The 22,218-nt window shown below is 36.3% G+C and overlaps 1 protein-coding gene across 1 annotated transcript in view; it reads right to left on the minus strand.

Annotated features, from left to right (window-relative positions):
* The window catches only part of IFT80 (intraflagellar transport 80), a 114,329-nt gene that overhangs the window by 70,750 nt on the left and 21,361 nt on the right, over nucleotides 1-22,218 (minus strand). The window contains exons 4-6 of the mRNA XM_053598854.1: nucleotides 18,575-18,684; nucleotides 13,576-13,665; nucleotides 12,487-12,624 (exon numbers count right to left, since the gene is read on the minus strand). Coding sequence (XP_053454829.1) covers nucleotides 12,487-12,624; nucleotides 13,576-13,665; nucleotides 18,575-18,684 — 338 coding nt within the window. The remainder of the gene's footprint in view (nucleotides 1-12,486; nucleotides 12,625-13,575; nucleotides 13,666-18,574; nucleotides 18,685-22,218) is intronic.

Here is a 22,218-nt window from a genome sequence, read left to right on the forward strand (position 1 = left end):
TGATTTCTCAGTGACACCTAAATGGTGCTTTAACTTTATGAAGAGAGAAGGCCTGAGCATGAGGACAGGAACAAAACTTGCCCCCAAACTCTCAGCAGCCTGTAAGAGTCAAGGTTTTGAATTTGATTCTGATGTTATCAATCTTTCAAAGACTTACAATTTTGAGCTGTTCCAAATCACCAATGTGGATGAGGTCCCACTCAACATTTGCACCATCCAACAGAACTATGGGTGTCAAAGGAGCAAAGACTGTGGCTGTGAAAACTAGTGGACATGAGAAAATACTTTCACTGTTCTGACCCATGGCGCAGATGGGACAAAGCTACCACCTATGATCCCTTTTAAAAGAAAAACGTTTTCAAAAGAAAAAATTTCAAGTGGAGTTATTGTCCACATGCATGAAACAGAATGGATGAATGAGGAAGCCGTGAAAATCTGGTTTAACAAAGTCTGGTAACAAAGGCCTGGAGGATTACTTTAAAAACCTGGTTTCCTTGTTTTTGGTCCCTCTACAGCCCAGGTTACAGAAAGTGCATAAGCAATTGCAACAGATTTAAAAGTCCAACTTGCTGTGATACCTAGTAGGCTAACCTGCCAACTGCGACTCTTGATGTATTATATGTAAACAAGCCCTTCAAGGCCCTGATGAAGAGTGAATGTCATGGATGGAGTCAGCTGGTAATGATTTAACATGCACAGGCAGAATCGGGAAAGGATCCATTGCCCAGGTTTGTGATTGGATCCTAATAATCCATCCCATCATGGGATGGCGTCAAGAAGGAAGTGAGGCCAGGCATGGTGGCTCACGCCTGTAATCTTAGCACTCTGGGAGACCAAGGCGGGTAGATTGCTGGAGCTCATGAGTTCAAGACCAGCCTGAGCAAAAGCAAGAGCCTATCTCTACTAAAACAAACAAACAAACAAAAACAAAAAAAATGGAAAAACTGAGGTAAGAGGACCACTGGAGCCCAAGAGTTGGAGATTGCTGTGAGCTATGATGCCAAGGCACTCTATCCAGGGAAACAGCTTGAGAATCTGTCTCAAAAAGAAAAAAAAAAAAAAAGAAGAAGAAGAAGAAAGAAGTGGTTGTAAAATTGTTTTAAAAATGTGCATAAGCAATGCTACAGATGAAACTGAGGACAATGAAATTCACTGGGATGAGGAAAGAGACTTCAGAAGACACTGGTAATGTAGAAATTGAAGAAGACGATACTTCTGATATGGACAGTGATGAAGGGCTCTTGGCCTTCTACAATGTGTAAATATCATAAATTTGTTACCAGTACATAAAATTTCTTATACTTTATATCTGTTCTAGTGTTTTGGAATTACTTATTAATAAAATTTCTTATATCATGTTAAAAACTAAATGTGAAGGGAGGCGGAGCAAGATGGCGGCCGAGTAACAGCTTCCTTGCATCTGGGCACTGTGAGTCTGGGGAGATTGGACTCCAGGCATCTCTGGCTGGTGGGATCTGCCTATCATCACCCCAGTGAGGATACAGGGAGTCAGCGAGAGACTCCTGGACCCCAAGAGGAGGACTAAAACAGTGGAAAAATGGCAAGTGGTCGCGTGTGTTCAATCCGTCTAAACCCGCCCACAACTATGAGTTCAGCAGCAGCCAGACTGCAAACCAGAAAGGCCTTACCTGTGAACTGTTTTGGTGTCTTTGGACTTGGCACTCAGTTGAACTGCCTTGGGGAGAGCCTGAGCGGGAGTGCAGAGAACTTTGGCCATTGTCTGGGGCCCCAGTCCGAGCCGCTGAGCCAGACGGAGCTAATAGTGTTTGGCTGTGGGTCACAGGGAACCACTGTGAGCGATCTGCCCTGGCAAGCTCCACCCTCAGGGTCGCAGAGCTAGAATCGGGTGGGAGCTGGTAACCCAGCGACCGAGTAGCCTAAGGATGGGGTCTGAGCCGCCTTGCAGCCCAAACCCTCAGGGGCAGAGTGAGACTGGTTTTGGCACACTGGGTAAGTGGATAGCCACTTCAGCAGTGATTCCAGCGATAAGCACTTTCCTGGGAAAGCTTCTGCTCAGTACGTTTACAAGTTCAAAGTGCCTTTTAAGTGGGCTGAAGAGAGATTTAGGGTGTCTACCTGCTGGGGTTTGAGAAATCAGTAGCCTCCAGTCGTATCAGAACTGTGATTAACAGCTCATACCCCAGAACACCACGTGTTGCCCAGACAATATTCAATAACATATACATTCTGCTTTGTTTTTGGTTGTGTTTTTTTTGTTTTTTTTCTTTGGTTGTTTTTTTTGTTTATTTTGATGTTGTTGATGTTGTTTTGTTTTTAAATTTCAACATTTTCCATATAGATCCTTTTTCTTTCTCAATTTTTCTAGTTTAATTATAATTTCCCATTGCTGCCTTTTTCAATACCTAGAACTTCATTTTTGCTAGTGTTTCAACCGCTATTATTTGCTTTTTCACCCAATTTTATCCCATAAAATTTTCTGTTTGCTTGTTTTGGTTTGATTTATAGCATTTTTGTCTTTCCTCTCTACTTGGTGGAGGTGGGGTACTGTGTCTGATCAGGTTAGCAAAGAGTTGCTGACCTCAAGGGAACCACCCAACTGGGCACCCCCAGAAGGTGGGTTTTTTTTTTAAGGTTGTGTCAAAGTGCCCTACTGTACACCTATATTGCTCTGTCTCCCTCTTTCTGTGCCTATCTTCTTTTTGTCAATATTCCTTTTACCCACCCCCTCTCCTTTCTCTATCTTTCTTTTTTTTTTCTTATCACTCGGTCCTCCTTTCTTTCATCCCTTTTTTGCTCTTCATCCTTCTCACCCTTCTGGTCCTGTAACCCTTAGTCCACAGGCACGAGAACTTATAGAGCAAGAGGAAGTGAAAGGAAAATTAGGGCAAGGAAACAGATAAAAGAAATCACTCATGAGGAAGAATCAGCAGAAAACTCCAGGCAACATGAAGAACCAGTCCAGAACAACCCCGCCAAGGGACCATGAGGTAGCTACTGCAGAGGATTCCACCTATACAGAAATGTTAGGAATGACAGAAAGGGAATTTAGAATACACATGTTGAAAACAATGAAACAAATGATGGAAACAATGAAGGAAACTGCTAATAAAGTGGAAAATAACCAAAAGAAAATCCAAAAACAGAATCAAATAAGAGACGAACGATATGAAGAATATAGAAAGGATATAGGAACTATATCCTGAAGGAACTGAAACAGTCAATTAGGGAACTTAAAGATGCAATGGAAAGTATCAGCAACAGGTTAGACCATGCAGAAGAAAGAATTTCAGAGGTAGAAGACAAAGTTCTTGAGATAACTCAGATAGTAAAAGAGGCAGAAAAGAAGAGAGAGAAAGCAGAATGTTCACTGTCAGAATTATGGGACTTTATGAAGCATTCCAACATACGAGTTATAGGAATTCCAGAAGGGGAAGAAGAATGCCCCAGAGGAATGGAAGCCATACCAGAGAATATTATAAAAGAAAATTTCCCAAATATCATCAAAGATTCTGACACACTGCTTTCAGAGGGATATCGGACCCCAGGTCACCTCAACTCTAACCGAGCTTCTCCAAGACACATTGTGATGAACCTGTCCAAAGTCAAGACAAAAGAAAAGATTCTACAAGCTGCCAGGAGTAAGTGCCAGATGACCTACAGGGGAAAATCCATCAGAGTGACCGCAGACTTCTCTAATGAAACTTTCCAAGCAAGAAGACAATGGTCATCTACCTTTAATCTACTTAAACAGAACAATTTCCAGCCCAGAATTCTGTACCCTGCTAAGCTAAGCTTCAAAATTGACGGAGAAATCAAATCATTTATGGATATACAAACAATGAGGAAATTCGCGACAACAAGACCAGCTCTACAGGAAATACTTCAACCTGTTCTGCACACTGACCACCACAATGGATCAGCAGCAAAGTAAGAACTCAGAAATTAAAGGACAGAACCTAACCTCCACACTGATGCAAAAGATGAAACTAAGCAATGGACTCTCACAAAATAAGATGAATAGAATACTACCACACTTATCAATTATCTCAATAAATGTTAATGGCTTGAATTCCCCACTGAAGAGACATAGATTGGCTGACTGGATTAAAAAACACATGCCATCCATTTGCTGTCTGCAAGAAACACAGCTGGCTTCAAAAGACAAATTAAAGCTCCGAGTCAAGGGTTGGAAGACAATTTTTTAGGCTAATGGAATTCAGAGGAAAAGAGGAGTTGCAATCTTATTTTCAGATACATGTGGATTTAAAGCAACTAAAGTCAAAAAAGACAAAGATGGTCACTTTATATTGGTCAAGGGAAAAATACAACAAGAAGACATTTCAATTCTAACTATCTATGCACCCAAATTAAATGCTCCCAGATTCTTGAAACAGACCTTACTCAGTCTGAGCAATATGATATCTGATAATACCATCGTAACAGGGGACTTTAACACTCCTCTTACAGAGCTGGACAGATCCTCTAAACAGAAATTAAACAAAGATATAAGAGATTTAAATGAGACCCTAGAACAACTGTGCTTAATAGACGCATATAGAACACTCCACCCCAATGATAAAGAATATACATTCTTCTCAACACTCCATGGAACATTCTCCAAAATTGATCATATCCTGGGACAGAAAACAAATATCAATAGAATCAAAGGAATTGAAATTTTACCTTGTATCTTCTCAGACCATAAGGCACTAAAGGTGGAACTCAACTCTAACAAAAATGCTTGACCCCACCCAAAGGCATGGAAATTAAACAATCTTCTGTTGAATAAAAGATGGGTGTAGGAAGAAATAAAACAGGAAATCATTAAGTTCCTTGAGCATAACAACAATGAAGACACAAGCTACCAAAACCTGTGGGATACTGCAAAAGCAGTTTTGAGAGGAAAAGTCATCGCTTTAGATGCCTACATTTGAAAAACAGAGAGAGAGCGCGTCAACAATCTCACAAGAGATCTTACGGAATTGGAAAAAGAAGAACAATCTAAGCCTAAACTCAGTAGAAGAAAAGAAATATCCAAAATCAAATCAGAGATCAATGAAATTGAAAACAAAAGAATCATTCAGAAAATTAATGAAACAAGAAGTTGGTTTTTTGAAAAAATAAATAAAATAGATAAACCATTGGCCAGACTAATGAGGAATAGAAAAGTAAAATCTCTAGTAACCTCAATCAGAAATGATAAAGGGGAAATAACAACTGATCCCACAGAGATACAAGAGATCATCTCTGAATACTACCAGAAACTCTATGCCCAGAAATTTGACAATGTGAAGGAAATGGATCAATATTTGGAATCACACCCTCTCCCTAGACTCAGCCAGGAAGAAATAGAGCTCCTGAACAGACCAATTTCAAGCACTGAGATCAAAGAAACAATAAAAAATCTTCCAACCAAAAAATGCCCTGGTCCAAATGGCTTCACTCCAGAATTCTATCAAACCTTCAAGGAAGAGCTGATTCCTGTACTGCAGAAATTATTCCAAAAAACTGAGGAAGAAGGAATCTTCCTCAACACATTCTATGAAGCAAACATCACCCTGATACCAAAACCAGGAAAAGACCCAAACAAAAAGGAGAATTTCAGACCAATCTCACTCATGAATATAGATGTAAAAATTCTCAACAAAATCCTAGCCAATAGATTACAGCTTATCATCAAAACAGTCATTCATCATGATCAAGTAGGCTTCATCCCAGGGATGCAAGGCTGGTTTAACATACGCAAGTCCATAAACGTTATCCACCATATTAACAGAGGCAAAAATAAAGATCACATGATCCTCTCAATAGATGCAGAAAAAGCATTTGATAAAATCCAGCATCCTTTTCTAATTAGAACACTGAAGAGTATAGGCATAGGTGGCACATTTCTAAAACTGATTGAAGCTATCTATGACAAACCCACAGCCAATATTTTACTGAATGGAGTAAAACTGAAAGCTTTTCCTCTTAGAACTGGAACCAGACAAGGTTGTCCTCTGTCACCTTTACTATTCAACATAGTGCTGGAAGTTCTAGCCAATACAATTAGGCAAGACAAGGAAATAAAGGCAATCCAAATGAGAGCAGAGGAGGTCAAACTCTCCCTCTTTGCTGACGACATGATCTTATACTTAGAGAACCCCAAAGTCTCAACCACAAGACTCCTAGAAGTCATCAAAAAATACAGTAATGTTTCAGGATATAAAATCAATGTCCACAAGTCAGTAGCCTTTCTATACACCAATAACAGTCAAGATGGGAAGCTAATTAAGGACACAACTCCCTTCACCATAGTTTCAAAGAAAATGAAATACCTAGGAATATACCTAACGAAGGAGGTGAAGGACCTCTATAAAGAAAACTATGAAATCCTCAGAAAGCAAATAGCAGAGGATATTAACAAATGGAAGAACATACCATGTTCATGGATGGGAAGAATCAACATTATTAAAATGTCTATACTTCCCAAAGCAATCTACCTATTCAATGCCATTCCTATCAAAATATCAACATCGTACTTTCAAGATTTGGAAAAAATTATTCTGCATTTTGTATGGAACCGGTAAAAACCCCATATAGCTAAGGCACTTCTTAGTAATAAAAATAAATCTGGGGGCATCAGCATACCAGATTTTAGTCTGTACTACAAAGCCATAGTGCTCAAGACAGCATGGTACTGGCACAAAAACAGAGACATAGACACTTGGAATCGAATTGAAAACCAAGAAATGAAATTAACATCTTACAACCACCTAATCTTCGATAAACCAAACAAGAACATACGTTGGGGGAAAGACTCCCTATTCAATAAATGGTGTTGGGAGAACTGGATGTCTACATGTAAAAGACTGAAACTGGACCCACACCTTTCCCCACTCACAAAAATTGATTCAAGATGGATAAAGGACTTAAATTTAAGGCATGAAACAATAAAAATCCTCCAAAAAAGCATAGGAAAAACACTGGAAGATATTGGCCTGGGGAAAGACTTCATAAAGAAGACTGCCATGGCAATTGCAACAACAACAGAAATAAACAAATGGGACTTCATTAAACTGAAAAGCTTCTGTACAGCTAAGGAGACAATAACCAAAGCAAAGAGACAACGTACACAATGGGAAAGGATATTTGCATATTTTCAATCAGACAAAAGCTTGATAACTAGGATCTATAGAGAACTCAAATTAATCCACATGAAAAAACCGACAATCCCATATATCAATGGGCAAGATATATGAATAGAACTTTCTCTGAAGATGACAGACGAATGGCTAACAAACACATGAAAAAATGTTTATCATCTCTATATATTAGAGAAATGCAAATCAAAACAACCCTGAGATATCATGTAACCCCAGTGAGAATGGCCCACATCACAAAATCTCAAAACTGCAGATGCTGGCGTGGATGTGGAGAGAAGGGAACACTTTCACACTGCTGGTGGGACTGCAACTAGTACAACCTTTCTGGAAGGAAGTATGGAGAAACCTCAAAGTACTCAAGCTAGACCTCCCATTTGATCAGGCAATCCCATTACTGGGCTTCTGCCCAGAAGGAAAAAAATCCTTTTATCATAAGGACACTTGTACTAGACTGTTTATTGCAGCTCAATTTACAATCGCCAAAATGTGGAAACAGCCTAAATGCCCACCAACCCAGGAATGGATTAACAAGCTGTGGTATATGTATACCATGGAATACTATTCAGCCATTAAAAAAAATGGAGACTTTACATCCTTCGTATTAACCTGGATGGACGTGGAAGACATTATTCTTAGTAAAGCATCACAAGAATGGAGAAGCATGAATTCTATGTACTCAATTTTGATATGAGGACAATTAATGACAATTAAGGTTATGGGGGGAAGGAAAAGCAGAAAGAGGGACAGAGGGATGGGGGTGGGGCCTTGGTGTGTGTCACACTTTATGGGGGCAAGACATGATTGCAAGAGGGACTTTACCTAACAATTGCAATCAGTGTAACCTGGCTTATTGTACCCTCAATGAATCCCCAACAATAAAAAAAAAAAAAAAAAAAAACCTAAATGTGAAAATTCCTTTATAATGCAAAAAAATAAGTACCTAAATATAAACAAGCAAAAATTTGAATTAAAAAATTAAAACAGCCAAAAATGTGGGTGTACATTACACATGGCAAAAACAGTAATGCCAAAAAATTCTCCAGTTTTGGCACATGCACCAGGGTTTGAAACCAGCCATGGCCTGCTAAGCAAAAATGACAATAACAACAACAACAAAAATAGCTGAGTGTTGTGGCAGGCACCTGTAGTCCCAGCTACTTGGGAGGCTGAGGCAAGAGAATTGCGGAAGCCAGAGAGTTTGAGGTTGCTGTGAGCTCTGACACCACATCACTCTACTGAGGTTGAGATAGTGAGACTCTGTCTCTTAAAAAGAAAAAAAAAGATTCTCCAGTTCTGTGAAATTATAAATTTACATTTTCAAGAGGTATACAGAACCCCTAACAAGGCAAAAATAAAGAAAATTATATACTGCCAAACTCCTGGAAACTAAAGACAAAGTTTGCAAACCAGCCAGAGATAAATGCCACTTTATATGCAGAACAATGATGCAAATAATCACTGACTTAACATAAAAAAAAAAAACATAAAAACCAAAGGACAGTGGGGCAACATCTTTAAAGTGCTGAAGAAAACACAGAAGAAAACAACAGAACAATCTGTCAACCCAAAATTCAGAGGCAGTCCCCTCCCATGACCCACACGGTACTGCAGAGATAGTAAGGCAGAGTCCCCTGAAACCATTTCAGCCCTGCAATAATGAAGCAGTGGCCTTCCCCAGTGAGCCCTGTCTACTATCCCCAGTCTGGAGTAATAACAGCAAAGAGGCAGTACACAACCCCCTCTCAACAAAAGAGTCAGGGGAGGATTTGGGAGAGAAGGGAGTTGGGGAAAGGGATTCTTTACACCAGTGTTTGAAAGCCTTGTAACCGTGCTATGCATGAAATGAATCAGAATCAACACACTGCAACCAAGAATGAACTACAGACTACAGAGTGGAATACCATCTAGGTTTAAAATTTGCCTCGTTTGAAAACAAGCAGGGCAGATCAGAGTAGCACAACAACAGCTTTGAGAGACAAATTGATATTTGAACCCCAATCCGTAAGAGTGAGCCAGGACATGAGTTCTGAACCAATATAGGTAAATGCCTGCTCAAATAGAAGATGTAAATAGGAACAAGCATTTCCTAACACTTCAGTGAAGTCCTATTTGATTCTCTCTCTCCATATATATCTATGTATAAAAATAAGATTTCAATTTTATGATGTAAGTTAATGGGAAGATTAGATTTGTTATATAACAATGGAGTTGGAGTAATGTACCTATAGGAAAGTAAGACTTTCTGCTTTTTTAAATATTCTTGTCATCAATCTAATTACATACTTGCATGTTAAGAAATGCATTGAAACCAAAACCTAATCTATTATTAACAGCCTCCAAGTAGTCAAGCTTTTTTTCTCTCTACTAAAAATATTTCTTTAAAAAAGAACATTAGAAGAGTCTGGGTGCAGTGGCTCATGCATGTAACTCTAGCACTTTGGGAGGCTGAGGCAGGATGATCATGTGAAGCCAGGAGTTCAAGACCAGCCTTGGGCAACATGGTAGAGACCCTTCTGTACAAAAAAAAAAAAATTTTTTTTTAATTATTTGGCAGGGTGGTACACACCTATAGTCTTAGCTACTCAGGAGGGTAAAACAGGAGCATCATTTGATGCCAGAAATTCAAGATTACAATGAGTTATGATCAGACTAATGTACTTCAGTATGGATGACAGTGTGAGATTTCATCTCTAAAATTAAAAAACAACAACAAAAGATACTAAAAGAAAATGCTCACAAAAATCACATTTTTCTAGGCTTAATACTTTCCTGGGTAATCTGAAATTTATACCAATATCATTCTTTGGAGCTTATATTATAAATTAGTATCAAATTTCTGTCAAGGAAGCCTAGATAAGAATTTTTAATAAGGTGTAGATTAAGAATCACAGCACTCAACTAAAAATTTGTGAAGAGCTCTCAAACACTAAATGGAAATTTGATAAATTCGTGGAAAATTCCTGAAAATTAGATTCTTACAATATTTAACACTAAAATTCTTCCACAAAATCTAGCTCTGGATAAATGATTACATTATTTATACATACATTAATTATTCCATTTTAAGTTACAGAGTATGAAAGAAACAAACAAACAAAAAAAAAACCCAAGGGCCTATGTTTAAGGGTAACATTTCCAGATTCAAGAGAACAGGTACTTTTTTTTAAAAAAGGCTTAGCAAGTTTGTTGTTGTTTTTTCTTTTTCCAAGACATTAAAAACACCAGCCCCAGTGCATGTGACACCAGCTGACTTAAATTTTGGGCTCTAAATTGACACCACTTACAGTACTTTGCAACTCACTCTGAACTGACACCAGCAGTTACTATTCCTACGTACTTGGGAAGTAGAGAAGGTGGAGCGTCTCAATAAGCACTGTCCTTCTTATCTTTCCTCACACTAACCTGCCCTGACCCTCCACATACATTAGTTCTCATTACTAGGAGCAGCCTGTACCTCTGTAAAATTTATCACAACTACAATTAAATAATTAAGTGTGTAATTAATCATTTAATGTTTGTCTTAACAAGAAAGTAAACTCCATGAGGGCAATGTCTGCTTGGCATTTTTTAAAAGACATGCATAAGGTACTTGCACGATTTGTTTTTGACTCATAAAGCTTATTTGAAAAATTTAGAAAATGCAGATATGCCAAAAAGAACCATCACTTATCACCCTAAATTCCAGAGGTAAACATTGTTAAAATGTTATATTCTGCTAGATTATTTTTCTATTTATATATACAGACCTATACAAATAAGACCATCCTATGCATAAAATGTGTGACTATTTTTTTCTTCTTAATATATGTGTTAAAAATATTGTCATGGCATTATAAAAATATATTATCACTTTTAATAACTACATAATTCATTATAATAATTATGTTCCATAATTAAGTGAAATAATGGCTTGCTGTTGGTTATTTATATTGCTTTTCATTTGTTAAATTATAAAAATGCTTCACTGAGCATTCTTAATCCTATTATACCCTTAGGATAAATTCCTGGTGCTAGAATTGCTGGGTTATGATACATGTATACTTCTTGGTCTTTGGATATGTAATATGAAACTATCTTCCAGAAATATTTAACAAATACATGTATGTGTGTATTTGTTACAACATGGCACTCTACCCAGGGCATCATAGTGAGACTCTGTCTCTGAAAAAAAAAAAAAAGAAGATCAGTGGGACTTAATTAAACTGAAAAGATTCTGCACAGCTAAGGACACAATAATCAAAGCAAACAGACAAACTTCCAAATGGGAAAAGACATTTGCATGTTACAAATCTGACAAAAGCTTGATAACCAGAATCTACAGAGAACTCAAATTAATCAACCATAAAAGAGCAAACGATCCCATCTATCACTGGGCAAGAGACGTGAACAGGACCTTCTCTGAGGAAGACAGACAAATGGCTAACAAACATGAAAAAATGCTCAGTGTCCTTAATCATCAGAGAAATGCAAATCAAACCACCCTGAGATATCACCTAACCCCAGTGAGAACTGCCCACATCATAAAATCTCAAAACTGCAGATGCTGGCGTGAATGTGGAAAAAAGGAAACACTTTTACACTGTTGGTGGGACTGCAAACTAATACAGCTTCTTTGGAAGGAAGAACGGAGAATTCTCAAAGAACTCAAAATTGCAAGATTCCATTTGATCCTGAAATCCCATTACTAGGTATCTACATGAAGAAAAAAAATTGTTTTATTATAAGGATATTTGCACTAAACTGTTTATGGTGCTCAATTTACAATCACCAAGATGTAGAAACAACCTAAATGCCTATCAACCCAGGAAGGGATTAACAAACTGTGATACACACACACACACACACACACATATAATGGAATAATATTCTGCCATAAAAAAGATGGAGACTTTACATCTTTTATATTAACCTGGATGGAGTTGAAACATATTCTTCTTAGTAAAATATCAGAAGAATGGAAAAGCAAGTATCCAATGTACTCAGTACTAATATGAAGCCAGTAGACATGCTCACACAAGAGAAAAACTCAATTCAGTTCAGGCTGGGGGAAAGAGAAAAGGAGCGGGAGAGGAGACGAGGGAAGAGGATTGGTGTGCTCCTACTTAATGGTCACAATGGAAGGGTGAATGACACACCTCTTGGGTGTGGACACAACTACAACAGGGACTTTACCTAACAAATGCAAACATTGTAACCTAATTAATTACACATTGATCTGAAAAAAACAAAGAAGACAGATCCAAAAGATTTAGTCAAATACATTCATTGAAAAATGTTTTTTAAAGATTGAGAACTATGTGTATTATACATTACCACATTTGTGTCAGCACATCTGTGATTGCTCACTACTATAACTTACCCCAGTTTTATCACACAAGCGTAAAGTATGAAACGATCCAACAGCAAATAATTCTCCATCAGGAGCCCAGGCCACAGAGGTAATAGGATGCTCATGAGGTTGTGAATTATACAGCGGGCGGCCATAACTATCCCACACCTACAAAAGCAATTTATGTTTATCTTTTATAATAGTTACCACATTATTATAAAACACTGTGTCTTCCAGTAAAGTATCAAATAAATATGTACCAGTCATCACCATATAATGTTATCAATTAAAAATCTTTATGATTACACTGGGGGGGAACTATATTCCTTGAAATATAAATATCTCACAAAGAACATATTTTATAACATTGCCATAATTTTCATATTTTACTAAATCTTTGATTGTACATAAAACCTACCTATTGTAAGTCCTTTTAAAATTCAATAGTAAAGTTTTGAATGTTTATTTTTTGCTTAAATTTTTTTATCCAATAAGGGCTCTATCAACTTTCTCTAAAAGTATTTATTTCAATGAAATTTCCTCTAATTCTAGTTACTTAAAACCTTATTCTTCTCCACAAATTATAGTAGAATCTCCACAGTCAACCACCTCCCTACAGTGACCACCTCCTTAAATTTACCTCATTTTCATGGACTGGACATGCACCATGTATATGTGTCAGTACAGAAGGCCTAATTCCTTATGTTGACCACCTCTGTATGTTGCCCAGTTTGTTACAGTCCCTTGGGTGGTCAACTCGTAGAGGTTCTACTATATTTTGTTCTGAAACTGATCGATGTTTAGTAAACCAGTAGGGCTAATTTTTTAATGATGATTTTTAATGATTTTTTTAAAAAATCAAATGAATTGATTTAAATAGTAAAATCAGGGATGGTATTGATGTTGCTAATTATTAAATCAAATTCTATAAATCAATGAGATAGCCTTTACAAGTCCATACTGTAAAATACCACTTAAAACTTATAAAATAATTTGCTAAATTATTAGAATTAAAAGACATGACTAATGGAAAAGACTAACAGAATATTCTCACATGATAAATATTTTTCACCTAAATTTGAGCCTTTCAACCAGGTGATAAACATAAAGATTGCATACCTTATATTTACAGTCTTCACCAGCAGATAAAATAAGATCATTGACTGAGTTCCAATCTACTTTTAAAATAATGCCATCATGAGCTTTCCACTGAGAGAAAAAAATAGGATATTAATTATAATTATCAAAGCACTGAAGTTTTTACTATATTTTGTGTCTTTCTAATGATCTCATGGATTCCTATCCTCCTCTTGTAGCCACTGTGCATCTGTTTGTTTCATTTCTAGTTTATGCTAATGGAAGCACCTAGCACCATCACATCCACTGTATAGCTTATATTCTTATGAATTTCCTCAGTTGTCTGGACTCCAGATGGAAAATCACTCGCTGCTGAACTATTTCAAGCCTGACATTTGTGCACTAACACCAGAATGAATATGTTTGCTACTCCAAAAATGTCAGCTGAATTCAAATTGTTGTTTCCTTTGTACAGTTAATCCTGTTAGTGATACTACTTCATGCTTGTTTACTATATCTCTTTTCCTTTTATTTTTTAAACTTTTATAGCACAAACATCATCTTGAGTACTCTCTTCGTTCTCATCACTTATTTCCCTTACCTTCATTCTCTCTAACTTCATGTGTCTGGTTCACAAGTAGAACATACTATGTTCTCACTACTCTGAAAACCTTCTGCTGCATTTACAAGATAACAAACAAAAAGATGCCTTCCTTGTCTTGCATAGGTACAGTCATCCTTTGGTATCCATGGGCGATTCGTTCCAGGACCTCTCAATGGATACCAAAATCTCAAGTCCCAGACATAAAATGGCACAGACTTTGCATATAACGTATGCTCATCTTTCCATATACTTTAAATTATCTTTATATTACTTCTAATACCTAATACAATGTAAATGTCATATAAATAGTTGTATTGTTTGGAGAATAATGACAGAAAAGTCTATACATGTCCAGTACGGATACAAATTTTCTCACGAATATTTTTGAACCTCCTTTGGTAGAATCCACAAATGTGGAACCCCTGGTAATGGAGGCCGAAACCGTACACAGAATATGCACATATGGGTACATTTAAGTCACCCGAAAATTAGCAATCTAGAAAGTAAGCATGGATGCCTTGCTCTTACATGTAACTCATCTGCCCATTTAGTTATTACTCCACATGTAATTAGAAGCTACCATAGGCAGGATGATGTAACTAAAAAGAATTAACTTTCTTTAAAGACTGTAAGATATATTTTAATGTCTGAGTCAATTAATTGCACAGAGTGACAGATTTAAGGGCTTTCTCTATACACCCTTCCTAGTCTATTATCCTTAATGTACATGGAATAAAATATTAAAAGAGCAAATAAACTCTAAGAATAAGCAAAATCCGGGCGGCACCTGTGGCTCAAGGAATAGGACGCCGGCCCCATATGCCAGAGGTGGTGGATTCAAATCCAGCCCCGGCCAAAAAATAAATAAATAAATAAATAAAAAACTGCAAGAATAAGCAAAATCCATAGCTCGCTTTATTCAAATTACATAAAAATATACACATTTTCAAAATCACATTACAAGGACAAGGATCCAACAATATGTACAAAAACACACAAACACCAAAATTCTTGAGTTTCGTTTTAAAGCTATAAATAAATACCTGCATATATAAAAGCTATGAACAAAATATGATTTAAATTTTTCTTATACCATAACTTGGGATATCAGCTTATATATTTATTACATATAATACATAATTTTCCATTATTTCTCAATTTATTAGGCATTTTGTACAATTTCTTTGAACAATAAACTCCTCGAAAATTAAAAAAAAGTTCTATTTCACTCTGAATATCTCACAATAGTTCCCGATATATAGAAGGTATGCATTACATTTTACTGAATGAATAAATCAATAAAACCAAGTTCTAGGTGTCTAGAAGGTCTGAAAGTAAATGAGGCACACTTCTGAACTGTATTCTGCAAGCAAGAATTAAGCATTCCTTTTTGTGGATAATCCAAATTTGAATATGTGTTTATACCCAAAAAGAATTTCGGCTGTTCTAGTTTCCCAAAAGGAATAGATAATTTGCATCAAGTTACTAATTATACTTTAACTCCTCTTTCACTCCAGCTGAATTTTGGCAATGAGTACATTTCCTTCTCTCCACTACCTCCTGGCCCAAAGGTTCTACTGAACCACTAAACCATATTGTAATTTACCAAAGGTGATATAAGCAGCTTTCTCAGTGTCATTTATATAAGCCTAATTACAATCTCAACAAATTTACATAAGTTTATACACTAAAGGTATACACTGAAAGATTCAACTTGCCTCTTCCTGCTATATAATTTCATAGCAGATTGTTACAGTGTAGGTAATTGACATGGAAGGACTTCGACTAAAAGCAGACAGAAACAAGTCGTCTTTTTCAGCTTCCCTTTGCCCAAATTCTTTACTCTTTACCTTTGCTAAGGAAGGACAATTCTTTACTCTTTACCTTAGCTAGGTAAGGACAATTCTATACTCTTTACCATAGCTAGGCAAGGACAATTCTTCACTCTTTACCATAGCTAGGCAAGGACAATTCTTCACTCTTTACCATAGCTAGGCAAGGACAATTCTTCACTCTTTACCTTAGCTAGGCAAGGACAATTCTTCACTCTTTACCTTTGCTAAGGAAGGACAATTCTTTACTCTTTACCTTAGCTAGGTAAGGACAATTCTATACTCTTTACCATAGCTAGGCAAGGACAATTCTTTACTCTTTACCTTAGCTAGGCAAGGACAATTCTTCACTCTTTACCTTAGCTAGGCAAGGACAATTCTTCACTCTTTACCATAGCTAGGCAAGGACAATTCTTCACTCTTTACCTTTGCTAAGCAAGGACAATTCTTCACTCTTTACCTTAGCTAGGTAAGGACAATTCTTCACTCTTTACCTTAGCTAGGCAAGGACAATTCTTTACTCTTTACCTTAGCTAGGCAAGGACAATTCTTCACTCTTTACCTTAGCTAGGCAAGGACAATTCTTCACTCTTTACCATAGCTAGGCAAGGACAATTCTTCACTCTTTACCTTTGCTAAGCAAGGACAATTCTTCACTCTTTACCTTAGCCAGGTAAGGACAATTCTATACTCTTTACCTTAGCTAGGCAAGGACAATTCTATACTCTTTACCGTAGCTAGGCAAGGACAATTCTTTACTCTTTACCTTAGCTAGGTAAGGACAATTCTATACTCTTTACCATAGCTAGGCAAGGACAATTCTTCACTCTTTACCTTAGCTAGGCAAGGACAATTCTTCACTCTTTACCTTAGCTAGGCAAGGACAATTCTTCACTCTTTACCTTAGCTAGGCAAGGACAATTCTTCACTCTTTACCTTAGCTAGGCAAGGACAATTCTTCACTCTTTACCTTAGCTAGGCAAGGACAATTCTTCACTCTTTACCTTAGCTAGGCAAGGACAATTCTTCACTCTTTACCTTAGCTAGGCAAGGACAATTCTTCACTCTTTACCTTAGCTAGGCAAGGACAATTCTTCACTCTTTACCTTAGCTAGGCAAGGTCAATTCTTCACTCTTTACCTTAGCTAGGCAAGGACAATTCTTCACTCTTTACCTTAGCTAGGTAAGGACTTTATCTTCTGTTTCTTGCTTGTCCCCACAGTTTTTAGCAGAGTATTCTACATGCGGTAAAATGTAAATGCATGTTGACTATATGAAATAATATATAGCATAAACTATACAGAAGCTACTAAAAAGTCACCTCTATCTCCTTACTCCCCCAAATCTATATCTACTCAACTGTTAAACCCAATGCTTCTTTTAAAAATACTTTCATACCTCTTACAGTGTGCCAATCTCCACCATCAAATCCCTTACCCAAGACATAGTCTACAAGCTTTTTCTGACATCCCTAGTTGATTAAAAGGTAGGGGTGGCAAAATAACTCATAATAACATAATAATATCAATAATGACCAGTACACTATATTGAGTGGTTGTTACATGCCAGACACTGTCCTGTGCACTTTGCAGTTTAACTCATTCAATCCTCACAATTCTGTTAAGTAGAATGTACAATTCTATACATAAAATAAATACATATGGGCATATAAACTAAAAGATGAGAAGGTTGACATTCAAAGGTATTTCAAAACTTGCCCAAGGCCACATACAGGTAAGTAAGTGAAGAATTGAACCCAGGTGACTATTCCAAAGTCTGTGTTCTCATTATGGAAAATAAATCATTATCAAAATGTACAGAAAATCATTCTGTCATTTAACACGGGAATGCTGGAATGAAATAGCAAAATCCTTGATATAGGATTCATTTGTCCTACTGTGACCCGTGTTGACTGCCACCACTATTTTGCTCCTTTTGTGTGGCTCTCTGTTTGCCCCTTTCTTTCACACTTCTGAACATTTTTCCTGGTTCCTGGGATTAGCCCAACCTTCCCTCCCTACCTTTAAGATTCAGCTCCTAACTTGGCTCTTCTTCTTTTTTGAATAGCACACAAGAAGATATGAGCTCAACATTTAACCTTCAGATAAATATTCTCTATATAATTAGTAAAGTTATATATACAAAATTTGTTCTAAGTATTATATAGACTCCTCCACTCTAAAAATACTAAAAGAATGCTATGCTCTTCAAGAAAGCGCAAGTGTTTGAACAGATGATAATGATGTTTTTTTTTTTAAATCTAAGCAAGCTCTTAAAGTTTTATGACTTAATTCTGTTTTGTCTAAAATCTATACATCTGAGGCTAACTCTGCTAAATTTAAAGATGCCTACTTGTGCCAAATCATGTGACAATCTAGTAACTCAAAACATCTTTATGACTTACTGGTATAATGTGAGTTGGAACAAGGGAAAAATGAAGCTTGTTGAAAACATAATAGATATTCCCTGTTCTGTAATAGAGGCTGATAAAACCAAATATTTAAAAGCCTCAGACTGTAAATAGACCATCCAGAAGGGACTCCTATGCAAGTATCCTCCATCTTAGCAGTCATGAAGAACAAAAAATTTATAAATGGAAAAGCACCTGTAAAACTTTAGCATTTGGTTGAAGAGGTTTAATGATCAGCTGCTTGCCTGCTGTGTAAAGAACCTTTTCTGAATCAGGACCCCAAGCGACTGAATACACTGGTGTTCCTGTAAAAAAGAAGAAGAAAAAAAAGACTCATAAATTAATTATTATGCTGTATAAAGGGAGGTTGTTAAGCAGACCAAAAAAGCAATTTGAGGTGTCATTTCATCACGTCTTTATACAATGGACCTTTCAAACTGGAGGATAGCCTAATATTGAAATCCAGACTGGGTTAATATCGACCTTTGAAAATCTACTGTGAGCAATTGATATACTATATTTTTAAATACAGTAAAACTCTGTAAGTTGACCACCCAAGAGACTATAACAAATTGGTCGACATACCAAGGTGGTCAACATAAGTGCATGGTGCATGTCCAGTCTAGGAAAATTGGGTCAATTTAAGGAGGTGGTCAATGTAGGGAAGTGGTCAACTATAGAGGTTCTACTGTAATTTGAAAATATGGAGTATTTAGAAATTCCAGATTGTGTGCTATTGAAATATAAAATAAAACAAACATACTTCATTTTTTTAAGGATATAAAGAAATAACAGAAAAGTCATGGTTTATCCTTTCTCCTCATCAATAGCCATTGGCTATAAACTGACTCAATGCCTAAGGTAACTTAAATGTTCCATATAAAAATACACATAGTATACTCATAGTTTATTCCTGATGCTGTAACAGGTAACAGAACTTCCTCTCACCTGCTGCTTAAGCATTATACTAATGGATAGAAAATAACCTCATCCCAAAGTGATCTTTCTCTTGCCTATGAATTTGTAAATTGCAAATTTAATATCAGACTAGGGAAATTTTTGCTATCTATCAGGTTTGGCATTAGCTTGAAAGTTTAGCTAAAATGAGCTCAAAATATCTTATAACCAAGATAAACTGACTCTACTTCGAAGGGAATAGTATTTGTTTGAGTCTCCTGCTACACCATAAACTACACAATACTTGATACCGTTTTCAATTTCCAATAGGAATTAAAAGCTGGTATTTTTTTAACTCGATTGCATTTAAGGCAGTATTTCTTAACTTCATTACTTTCTATGGTACCTAATATCTTCTGGAAGGCTATATTTTATGTAAGCCTTGTTTTAGAAAATGACTATCATGTCTATTGAAAGCATTGGTTATAGGGTAGTGAGTAATATGTACTAGTAAGAATCCAATTACCTGACTCAGCTACCTATTAATTAGGCAAGTGAATCAAAGTTATATGAATAATCTATGAAATATTAACCCATTTATACTTATAAAACCAAGATTTAAAAATTGTCTAGGACTCCTAAATTAGGCTCTTGCAATAACTAAGTTTCTGTGAATGAATGAATGACTGATCAGTCTTTTAGGAATTTACATTGTCAGTAAAATGTAAACTGAATGTGAGAATTTATGGGCAATCAATAAGATTTGATTTTTATTTAAATGAAAGCCCAGCTGATGCTGTAATCAGCAGGCAGTAAGACAAATGCTTCTGTTCAAGTGGCACCCTACTTCTTTCATGCCGTTTTCTGCCTAATTAGAACATAACTCAATTGCAAGCCCCAGTGGTTTATAGAGATTAGAAAGTCTAGTTTACATTCAGCGCAAAAAACCCTGAATCACGCTTTTCCATAATTCACGTGAGACATTATACAGCATCTAACTATTCCGGTTAGTCAATGACATGTAGGACTGTCCCATATTAAAGGAGCCCACAGAAATTATTCCCAATAAGATGATCAAACTCAGAAGCACTTTCGTTCTGTACTTGAAAAGTACATCCTTTGGAATATTCTCTGGGAGTAGCCAGGAACTGATCTGGACTTCAAAAGTAAATCTCCAAATGAACAACTTTAATAAACTCCCTGATATATATGATAAAATTTCAAATATTTCAAATGGGATTCTTGGTAAGGACTATAAGGGGGGGGTATTTATTAGGTAGAGTGGTAGGATAATAGTTGTTTCTTTATATACATTATTATGGTTATAATTTTTGTGCAGAAAAGTAAATTGATATATCTGAATTTACAGACTATCAAATACTTATGAATACATTCAGAAAAACTACAAGTTCCTAGTGTATACTAAACTATGACATGCCTCTACCCCCAAGGAAATAATTCAGTAAATAACAACTCCCATTGAGTTATACAGGATGTGACTTTAGGCCGTTAGTTGTGGTAAAAGGCACAGTTGGGTTATAGAATGAGGAACTAGGGACGTTTTCCTCTTAACTTTTAACATTTAATTTGTGACCCTGTTAAGTCAGCTATGACACCATTTCCTTGCTTATAAATCTTTCTTCAGGAAAAAAACCCCAATTTTTAAAGAAATAATAATGTCAAAGAAATAGGTATAGCATAGTATAAAACAAAAAAAGCTTAAATAAGAAAAGTTAAGTAATTCCTTTGTTATGACATGTAGTTTTTAACCACATTCCTTCAATCAAAATATAAACAATGGAAACAAACATGGAGTTCTCTAGGATAAATAAGTAACTCAAAATAAGATCAATAGCTAAGTCTCATTAGCTCAACTCTCCCTAAGTACAAAAAATTTTAAATGGATATAACATCAAAAACTAAGAAATGTCTTCATTATACGCATTCCTCACATTTATAATAAAATATTTAAGTGTGAAACTACTATATATGTGAACATTTTCTTTTCTAAAAGGAGACAAACTATATAACTTCTAGTGTGGGTAGTTCTGATGTTCATTATTTAAGTGGATGAATTAGCTGCACAAAGAAAATGATCATTTCTATTATGAGGAAATCCATCCCATAAGCATTTAAAACACATCCATAATATTTTAAATATTTTTAATAATATATTTATTAAAACATAAATTATTCCCAGTGCTGCACTTCACTTTGCAAAGTCAGCATGTAAATAACAAATTCAGCCCTTAGACTGAATTAGTCTAAAACAAAGAGTTTAACAAATTGTGTAAGGGCGACGCCTGTGGCTCAGTCAGTAGGGCGCCGGCCCCATATACCGAGGGTGGCGGGCTCAAACCCGGCCCCGGCCAAACTGCAACCAAAAAATAGCCGGGCGTTGTGGCGGGCGCCTGTAGTCCCAGCTACTCAGGAGGCTGAGGCAAGAGAATCCCTTAAGCCCAGGAGTTGGAGATTGCTGTGAGCTGTGTGAGGCCACGGCACTCTACTGAGGGCCATAAAGTGAGACTCTGTCTCTCCAAAAAAAAAAAAATTGTGTAACAAGATGTTGTTAATTTCATCATTAACAAAAATGGACCAAAAACCAAAATAGATTTATAATTAAATGATTTCTTGCTTTTTATATAGGTAATTTTATTTATACTCCATTTCAGTTAAGACACTCAAAAAGATCTTGTTTTTCTGACTTTGTACACTAAATCATGTGACCTTTTTGACATTTTTAAGAAACCACATGCACCTGGGGTTGTGTTAAATGTCAGAACCTTATCTCTGTGTAAAACAAATTATCTAAATTCTTTCAACCCGTTGAAGGCATTTTAAACCACAGAAGAGGAGACAAAAATGTATTTCGATTGTTTTAAGGAAGTACATGGTCACACATACCATGTTTTCACATTCACACTATGAAAGTATCCCCTAAA

Source organism: Nycticebus coucang, chromosome 8 (genome assembly GCF_027406575.1).
Source record: "Nycticebus coucang isolate mNycCou1 chromosome 8, mNycCou1.pri, whole genome shotgun sequence".
Lineage (NCBI taxonomy): Eukaryota > Metazoa > Chordata > Mammalia > Primates > Lorisidae > Nycticebus > Nycticebus coucang.